At 50.0% G+C, this 10,138-nt stretch overlaps 1 protein-coding gene across 1 annotated transcript; it reads left to right on the top strand.

Moving 5' to 3' along the window:
• The first annotated feature begins 1,393 nt into the window (after positions 1 to 1,393).
• On the top strand, positions 1,394 to 4,483 carry LOC103641528 (uncharacterized). The gene has a single exon (XM_008664864.4). The coding sequence runs from the start codon at positions 1,877 to 1,879 to the stop codon at positions 4,199 to 4,201; it is 2,325 nt and encodes a 774-aa protein (XP_008663086.1). The 5' UTR covers positions 1,394 to 1,876; the 3' UTR covers positions 4,202 to 4,483.
• Positions 4,484 to 10,138: the final 5,655 nt, after the last annotated feature.

Raw genomic sequence — 10,138 nt, 5'->3', positions numbered from 1 at the left:
ATCAATAAAAACTGAATGCGCTCCATATAAATTATGCTACTTCGTAGCAATTACTAACGTTTAAAAACAACAAATAACCTTTCATTTTGGTGTTAGTGTGACAAATCATTGCTGCTCCATCCAATTCAGCAACCTCAAACATCATGTAGTCAATTGCGCTAATGTGGTCTCAGAAACGACCTAATGCTTGCAAGAGCCAAGAATGTCGTGCCGTGCTTGGGCTGTAGCCTCGGCCCGTAGTGCTGGCCCGGCGCGACATGATTATTTTTTATTTTACAAAAACATATATACATATATACAATTTATATTCAATATTAAAAAAATCTTAGCGTGATGTTCTACTGGTTAGACAGTTTCACACAGTGTCTCCCGCCCTTCTTCCAGGGCATGAGTTCGAACCCCACCTCCTACACCGTTTTTTTAACATTTTACGCTGATTTAATTAAATGGTCAGCAGGCCGACATGACGTGTATGTGCCATAGTTGTGGCCCGCGTGCATCTAGCCTGTGTCGGGCGTCGTTACGCTGATTTAATTAAATGGATCGACGGGCTAACGGGCTGGCCCGACACAGTTATCTGGCTGACATGACGTGCTTGTGCCATAGTTGTGGCCCGCGTGCATCTAGCCCGTGTCGGGCGTTGTTACGCTGATTTAATTAAATGGATCGACGGGCTAACGGGCTGGCCCGACACAGTTATCTGGCCGACATGACGTGTCTGTGCCATAGTTGTGGCCCGCGTGCATCTAGCCCGTGTCGGGCGTCGTCGTGCAACGAATTAATTTGAAATAGCTGTGAGGGGTTATTTGTAAAAAAAATAACGCATGACGACCGTTGAAACTGATGCTTTAAATATAGTATAGACTTATCTCTCTGTCGCGGTGTCAAAAGGGAAGGGTTGTGGTGTGGTCTCTCGCCAACTGTTCCACCGCAATAATTGTCGGGCGCGGACGCAGCGGCACCAACGCAGCTCGCTCGTACTACTGATCTCTTTCTCTCTCAACCTTTTTTTCCATATACTACTATTATACTACTGTTATAATAGTGCGCGTTTGTACTGTGATAAAGCAACACACTGGTGTATTAGATCAGTGCACTCCTCTTTGCAGTCCTGATGAAGTAGCAGGCAGTCAAGTCCTACCAAAGACCCACCGGGAAAATATCGAAAAATACTACCACAGCTACTATTATAGTAGTGGTAGAGGTAGACTTTTATAGACTATGTATGTAGTAGTAGAGAGAGAGAGAGAGTCTGTGCGAGAAAGGAGATACAGTCCTCTGAGTTGTGAGTGGTGCGGGTAGGCAGGAGAGGGAGAGGGAGAGGGAGAGAGATATAGAGAGAGAGGTGACTGAGTGCCTTTATATTCCAGGCTTGACCTCTAGACTCGTGAGTTCCTGCCTGCTCGGCTCTCGCTAGACGGTCTCAAAGTGCTCCAAGCACAAGTCACAAGTATAGAGAGCTCGAGAAACCAAGATGAACAGTGTGCTGTAGAGAGAGAAGCCACAGACAGATACAGAAGGCCTGGGTTCTGGAGACATTGGCTTGCTTCTCTATATCCGCCAAAGACCAAAGCCAAGCAAAGCGGGCACAAGACTACAAGAGCGAGTAGCAATTGGGGGCCGAGAAAAATCACAAAAAATAGTGCCGCGGCGAGCGAGGGCGTCTGGGCGAGTGCGCGAGGCACCGTCCCGTACTCCCGTGTCACCCTTCGGGTTTTTGTTTTTCTTCTTTTCTGTTGGCTTTGGCCTTTGGGCTTCCCAGTTCCCCCGCCGCGCCCCGCCGCGCCCCGCGAGAGGAAAGGAAACAAAGGCAGGTCCAGCAGCAGGCAAACGAACCAAACCGACGTAACCGCGGACATGACGGCCGCGTGACGCCATGTCGGCCGAGGAGGGCGCGTCGGCGTCAGCGTCCGCGCCGGCGGAGGCGGGGGCAATGGTGGCCGAGGAGGCGGCGGCCAGGAAGCGGTACGAGGCGCTGGTGCAGGTGCGCGCCAAGGCCATCAAGGGCAAGGGCGCCTGGTACTGGGCGCACCTGGAGCCCGTGCTCGTGCCGCCGCCCGCGTCCGGGCAGCCGCCCAAGATGGCGCGCCTGCGCTGCACGCTGTGCGCCGCCACGTTCTCCGCCTCCAACCCGTCGCGCACCGCCTCCGAGCACCTCAAGCGCGGCGCCTGCCACAACTTCACGTCGCCGCTGGCAGCCTCCGCGCCTGTCTCCACCCCGCCGCCGCCGCCGCCGCCGCTCTCCATCGTCGCGGCGTCCTCCGTCGTGCCCATCTCCTCCTTCCCGCCGTCGTCGCAGCGCCGCCACTCCACCGGCGGCGGCCGCCGCAAGCGCCACGCGCTGGCAGCGGCGTACGCGGCCGTGGAGGCGGCCTCCTCGCAGCACGTGGTGGTTGGCGAGCCGGCCATCTACTCCACGCCTCCCACGCCACCGGCGCTGCCCGCGCCGCGCCACCAGGTCCTCTCGGGCGGCCGAGGCGACCTAGGTGCGCTGGCGCGCCTCGAGGACAGCGTCAAGCGCCTCAAGTCGCCCGTCGGGTCACCGGGGTCGATGCTGCCGCGCCACCAGGCCGACGCGGCGCTCGCGCTGCTCGCGGACTGGTTCCTCGAGTCGTCCGGGAGCGTCTCCCTGGCCGCGGCGGAGCACCCCAAGCTCAAGGCTTTCCTGCGCCAGGTCGGCATCCCGGAGCTGTCGCGCGCTGACCTAACCCGCGGACGCCTCGAGGCGCGCTTCGCCGAGGCCCGCGCCGACGCCGCCGCGCGCGTCCGGGACGCGCGCTTCTTCCAGCTCGCCGCGGACGGGTGGCGCGACCGGGTAGTCACGCTCGCCGTCAACCTCCCCAACGGCACGTCCGTCTTCCACCACGCCGTGCCCATGCCGGCGCCGCCGTCGTCCGACTACGCCGAGGTGGTGCTGCTGGACGCCGCCTCGTCCGTCGCAGCCTCCGCCGACCTCCGCCATTGCGCCAGCGTCGTCGCTGACCGCTTCGGCTCCAAGGCTCTGCGCGATCTCGAGAGCAAGCACCCGTGGATGGTGAACCTCTCGTGCCAGGCCCATTGCTTGGCACGCGTGGCGAAAGACCTGGCGCGCGAGCTCCCTGTGGTCCATTCCGCCGCCACCAACTGTGCCAGGATGGCCGCCTACTTCAACACCACCCCGGCCGTGGGGGCGCTGCTGCGACGGCACCAAGTCCAGGAGCTTGGGCACGCTGGGCTCCTGCGCGTCGCGGCTCCGCTGTCGAATGGCGACACCGAGATCAGCGCGGCATTCGCGATGCTCGATGACGTGCTGACCTGTGCGCGGCCGCTCCAGCTCTCCGTGCTCGAGGAGCCGTTCAAGCTGCTGTGCGTCGACGACTCTACCGCGCGGGAGATGGTAGACATGGTGCACAGCGCGGCGTTCTGGGCCGAGGTGGAGGCGGCGCACTCGCTGGTGAAGCTGATCACCGACATGGTGAAGGAGATGGAGGCCGAGCGGCCGCTCGTCGGGCAATGCCTCCCGCTGTGGGAGGACCTGCGTGGCAAGGTCAGAGGCTGGTGCCGCAAGTTCAACGTGGACGAAGGCGTCGCCTTGAGCGTGCTGGAGAGGAGGTTCGGTAGGAGCTACCACCCGGCGTGGTCGGCGGCATTCATCCTGGACCCGCTGTATCTTATCAAGGACGTGAGTGGGCGGTACCTCCCGCCATTCAAATACCTCACCCCGGAGCAGGAGAAGGACGTGGACAGGCTGATCACGAGGCTGGTGTCGCCGGAGGAGGCGCACCTGGCGATGATGGAGCTGATGAAGTGGCGGTCGGAGGGCCTGGACCCGCTGTACGCGCAAGCGGTGCAGGTCCGGCAGCCCGACCCGGCGACGGGGAAGATGAAGATCGCCAACAAGCAGAGCAGCCGGCTCGTGTGGGAGACGTGCCTGAGCGAGCTGAAGTCGCTGGGCAAGGTGGCCGTGCGGCTGATTTTCCTCCACGCGACCGCGAGGGGGTTCAGGTGCACGCCGACGATGGCGCGGTGGCTGACCGCGCCCGGGGCCTCGTTGCGAGGCGTCGCCCGCGCGCAACGGCTGGTGTTCGTGGTGGCCAACTCGAAGCTCGAGCGGAGGGAGCCGTGGAGCGACGACGACCGGGACGCGGAGCTGCTCATGGAGGGAGACGATGACATGCTGACTGATCCGACCACCGCCATCGTGGTTCCCTCATCGGTGTAACAGGAAAAAAAAAGATGTGTTAATTGTTCTTTCCTTGTGGATTAATCTCCCTGCTGCTTGCAGTTAGCACCTGTAGAATCTGATGATCCTAGGTCTAGATTCTTTTTCATTTGATCTTTGTTTCGTCTCGTGGCCGTGCTTGTTGCTTGCTCCCTCCTCTTGTTTTGGTGGGGCGGGAGTAGCCAGGTAGGAGGAGCATGAGACGATGGAGATAGAGATTGCTGTTTCGTTATCAAAGTGTGGTTAATCAATGAATAATAAGTGGTGATGGTGACCCTCTCTCGTCCTGTTTCGCCATATACTATGTATATATGTATGTGGTTCTTGGCTTCTTGCTGATTAGTCAAGTGATGAATAGCCAGGAAATCGGGGCGAGTTTCTTGCGTGTAACGCAAATCGAAACAGGTTAGGTGTGGTATTCTCTTGTCCTAACCCAATTCGGGGAATTGATGCACGTTGCCTAGTACTTAACACTTAGTTTAAAATTTATTTAGATTATAATCTATCTAGATTATATAATACAACAAATTTTAAACTAACACTTAGTTCAAAATTTATTGGATAATCTGACCAGATTATATTGCCTCGGTGCATACTGTTTCACTTGATACCTGGTTTTTAGTCGGACAAGAACAGATATAAAAAAAAGCATATGTCAATCTCTGGTTAATTTTGTCAAACTATGACGGCAGTCATAATAATTACTGTTATCGTCGACAAGTTACCACATGTTATTATTATTATTATTATTATTATTATTATTATTATTTTTACCATTTTAGTTACTTTTAAATCTCTAGCTCCTACGTACGTAGCTAAATTTTAGTCGCTTTTATTTTAGCTTTTTGGATCAAACAGCCAGTAAATTTGTAGGTGCATTGTATCTAAAATATAAAACACTTTTAAATGTACAGCGCAGCATTTTATATACTTAGACATATATTATAAAAAGAACGTACCATGTAAAATACCCCTCCGTCCCAAAATATAAATCATTTTAAGATTTTTAGATAACTAAAGTTTTTTTAAAAAAAATAACCAAATTTATACAATGAAGTAATAACATTTACGATATCAAATATATACCATTAGATTTTTTATTAAATATATTTTTTATACTGTATCATAAATCTTTATCATTCTCGCTATAATTTTAGTTAAACTTTAAACACTTTGACTCTCTGATAATCTTTAGATGGAATGACTTATATTTTAGATTAGATGGAATGACTTATATTTTAGAGCGGAGGGAGTAGAACTTTTTATAATTTTCAAAGCGAAGAAGTAACAAACCAAATTGCATCGATCGACGAGAGGAGATGGTGATAGCATTCTTTCTCAGGCATTGTTTAGCCGTGTTTTCACTGGATCGTCGGCTACCTTAAAGCTTAAAGTAATGGAGGGAAGAGGGGGGATACTCATACTCTGTTTTGGTCGCTACAACTACTACAATTGTGCCGGCGGTGTTGGTGGGGGTGGTAATTACTAGCGCATCCAAATCCATCATTGGGGGCGGGCGGGCATAGCATTCCTGTCTGTCTGTCAATCTGGACAACGCTCACGTCGCAATAGTGCCGGGCGAGGTACACTTGTCTACGGAAAAATTCCTTGGCTCTACGCATAGAGCACAGTGGCGGGCGCGCTGCAGACGGAGCCGGAGACGCAGACGCGGAGCCTACCTATCCCTGCCGCCCTGCGCTACATCACATACGTAGGAGTGCATGCATGCATGCATGCGCCTACTCGATCGCCCATGACGCGGACGGAGGCGCGCGCGCGCGCGATTCACCCCAGGCCAGGCTTCCCTGCCGCTGGCAGGCACTGGATGATGGCCGTGCTGCTGCGTGCCTGGCGCTCTGCTGCTGAAGTGAGTGAACCCTACCTTCTCTACAACAACACATTTACTGCGTTGCCTTCAAGAACAGGACATCCGTGGCGTGGATCTCTCCGTGCGAAAAAAAAAACTCGTAGCCTTGCGGTTGCGGAGGCGAGGGAGGGGGGCTGCTAGCTAGCTCTGCACTGTTTGCGGCGGGCGCGCGAGTGTAAGGGCTACAGTAACATTGATCATCCCCGGACCGGGACATTTCAGCCCTCTTCGAGCTCTGGTTGGTCTGGTGGTAGCAGCCCGGCCCCAGCCGAGCCGCCCCGCCGCGCCCCGCCCTTCTCGGAAAACCGCCTGAAATGGAAGCCATGGCTACGCAGCCGCGCGCGGCCATGTACGGGCTCCCTCTCTGCCTCTCTCTCTAGTCTCTCTGTCTGTCTCTGCGCGTTTTCCTTCAGAGCTTTCACAAGCTGATGATGGCGAGCCTCTTCTGCGCACCCTCTTGTTGCTGCCCCTCTTGAACGAATGGACGAGCGAGTTGGTGTCATATTCTCTAGCTAGCTAGGCTGGTACAAACGCATGGGCGGCGGGGGGGCATCCGAGGCAGATGGATCGTGTCGTGTCTACTGCTCTTCCGTTGCATTAGCTAGCCATACGGCATAGCAATAGCATAGCCTACATGGCTCTCTTTTACTCCAACAATCAAGCAGAGCTTCTTTTTCTTTTCTCTTTCCAATGAAAGGTACTGTTTGCGGCCTTGTGTCCCCTAGCTGCAGCTGCATGCACCCTACGGTACGGTGTGTGGTTGCCTCCTCTCAGCTGTCCCTGTCGTGCAGTTAATCCAGCAAAGCGAGAGAGGGAGTTTTCCTTTCCTTTGGAATTTCAAAAAAAAATTGTTGAGTCAGTGATCCAAATTATAAAAAAAACAGTCAAGTTAGTGAGCAAAGCGCAGACCCGTCGTCGGGAGGTTTAGATTGGATCGTTCCCTACTCAGCTTATGGTTTCATCTCTATAAATATATTTGTAAGCCGCAGCAAAAAGTTATCTCATTGTAAGAAGCAGGAGATAGTTATCGGTTCGTTTGAATTTTTTTCACGAGCTGGGCTACCATCCTAGCTCGGTTCATTAATGAGTCAGCTCGGTTTGTTAATGAGCTAGCTCACGAGCTAAACGATCTATCACATTTCAGCAAAACAAAACTATATGCATATCATTTACGTTACAATTGATGAACATGTTATATGTATGTGTGGTGTCTATGGCCTATGATTTAAACTAATGATCGATAACTGCGTTTATGTGTTAAATTGCTCTATGTGAATATAAATGCGGGTTAAACTGCTGAACATGTGTGTGAATAGTGAATTGATGAGTGGTGAGTTATGTTGATTTGATGTTACATTGATGTGGTCTGTGAAACTTTAAATATAATTACTATTTTATATTGTTAAATTAGTTTAAAATTAAATAAAAATTGATTAATATATATATACTCCCTCCAGTGCAGTAAAGTTAGTCGTTTAGGTCATGATTGTACATACCAAGGAGTGATTAATTATCATAGGGTTTTCCCTGTTTGCCCCTATTAAATAGGGATATGGGTGCATTAATGTCACTAAAACAATTAGGCTTGATTGGTTGCTGCAACAGATCCAAGGTATTCTAGACTGGAGGTCTCAAGTTCAATTCCTCTTAAATGCATCTTTTTTTTTGCAATTTCTAGGGGCAACAACGTCCAAATCCCAGACCCATGCGCGCTATAACTTCTTTTTGTGCACGCTCGGTCACGCGCAGGATGACTTCTTTTACTGCACCGGAGGAAGTATATATTATTTTTTCTTCTCCGTCTGGCGAGCTAAACGAGCCTAGCTCGTTACTTTAACGAGTCAAACCGAGCGAGAGATCGAACGAGCAGAGCCGAGCCAATTACCAATTACTCGATATCCATGCCTACACACACCACACGCACCGCATCCCATTAGGGAGAAAAGCCTGCTTCGTACCGGGTCCGTTGGTAGCTGATACACACATGGGTTTGTGTGTAGTTACACACCACACGCACCGCATCCCATTAGGGAGAAAAGCCTGCTTCGTACCGGGTCCGTTGGTAGCTGATACACACATGGGTTTGTGTGTAGTTGGGTGGGCTGTGGAGCCCTGCACCTGCACTCCCCGGCTCCCGCTGGTTCCTGCAGTACAGCCGCTGCATGCTTAGCCTCTGAACACACTGAACCAACTACTGATCCCCCAACCCACCTCTCCTCGATCCCCTTCCCTTTCGATGCTGCAGCTGCAGCTGCAGGCAGGCGTCCAGCGATTGCTGCAGCTAGCTAGTGCGCGCACAGCGCAGTCAGTGGTGACTTTAATTACTCCAGGCGAGCCAAATACAATTGCCGCCTACATGGCCACGGGCAGCCACCTTGCATTGTCTAGTAATTTGACCGTACTATCACTCTGTCAGCCGTAGAAACAGTAACATTCCTTTGCTTCGTTCCCAACTTCCGAACAGTGCAGCGGTTTATAATCCCATATTGCAAATTATAAAAAATGCTTCCAAGTGTTCATTCCGGTAAAATACGAATCAACGTGTCACGCAAAGAAAATCACGTAAATAGCATGTAAGGTATAGAGTTTATATTTATTCTGATATATGATACCCTACCTTCATTAATTGTAAAGCCTGTTTCGAACCTCTAGGGACAAGCTATATAGTTTTGCCCCAAGGGTAACTGTAAAACCGAGCAATTCAACTAGTGTATGTACAATTAAACAAAACTCAAATTTACATGAAAACCTAGATATAGAACAAACTATATGTGAATGGAAATTGAAATAATTTAATGCTAATTAGCGAACATGGGTAGGTGAATTTGTGGGTCCAGAATATTCGCCAACCCACTTGGTGATGACATAATCCAGTGTGATGCATCCTATAATATACATGTCAATTTTGCTAAATCTCCAAATTCCTAATAGACATTGGGCTTCTCGTTTCCCCTGTAGAATCTGAACCTTCTTGGCACTCCTCATGTTTGAACAATCTCGTTTGACACCCAAACCTGTTTTGTCCCTCTTTTGTTGCCTTGCCTATTCACCTTGATGGCCACCACTTTGTCGATTTTTCTTTTTCTTCAAAAGATAAGGTGTGGTAGACTTCTTGTTCACCTTGTTAGTGTAGATGTTGGATCCCTTGCTAGATTGCCTTTTATTTTTCTGTTTCTCCTTTTCTCTTCCATTCTTCACCTTACACTCATAGGACTTGTGGACTTTCTTCTGGCACACTTAGCAAACCATAGTCCCCCCTATAAAGTTTCTTATATCCCTTATGGTGTTAGATTGATTAGGTGTGGTAGTGTTTATTTCTAACCATAGTGCGCCAACAGGCGGGCCCCACCTATCAGAGGATGCGGGCTCGAGCTGGGCTAAAAGTTAATGAGCCTTTGTTTTGTCGTTTTCCATTTTCCATATTTGAATTTATGTTTAATTTTCATATTTAAACTGGATAAACTCCAAATCACTTTATCATTTTGTAAAAAATAGAATTATCCGGAGGAACATTGTGGTGAAGTTTGGGTCATTCCTTGGCAGTATTTTTATACAAAAAATATTTTTCCCTTGTATCACTTTAGGGTATATTAGTAATAAGAATTAAGTTAAGAAGGAAAAATTAAATTCCTCTCAAGATTTGTAGCATGGTGTTTATGAATTCAAAGCAAATTTGTATCATGTAAAAGTAGAGTGTTAGGTTATCTCCAGTAGATTACCCATCCCCATATTCTTTCAACTTCACTCTATAAACAATATAGACTGCAATACAAAACATTACAAAAACAGTGTTTTGCACGACCATATGCACAATGATCTGCTGGTCGTAGCCTTACAGTCTCAATGTGGAATGTCAGAGCATTCTTGTTGATAAATATTGTTGGGGGGGCCTACAATGCCAAATGTCCTTTGATTAGTTGTATTACATGGTTGCCTTAAAGACACAACGAAAAGCTATGCCGAAGGCCCTTGTTGACGAAGGAACGGTCAATTGCCTAATATATAACTTCGGCCATGAGTAAATGTATTTCAGGGACTCTTCTTACAGACGAAGCTAACCTTTGGCTGAA

Source organism: Zea mays, chromosome 10 (assembly GCF_902167145.1).
Source record: "Zea mays cultivar B73 chromosome 10, Zm-B73-REFERENCE-NAM-5.0, whole genome shotgun sequence".
Taxonomy (NCBI): domain Eukaryota; kingdom Viridiplantae; phylum Streptophyta; class Magnoliopsida; order Poales; family Poaceae; genus Zea; species Zea mays.
The sequence above is the reverse complement of the archived record's forward strand: the minus strand, read 5'-3'. Positions and strand labels throughout refer to the sequence as shown.

Excerpts from the sequence above, each read along its gene's own strand:
- LOC103641528 (XM_008664864.4), top strand. The coding sequence starts at position 1,877 with ATGTCGGCCGAGGAGGGCGCGTCGGCGTCAGCGTCCGCGCCGGCGGAG.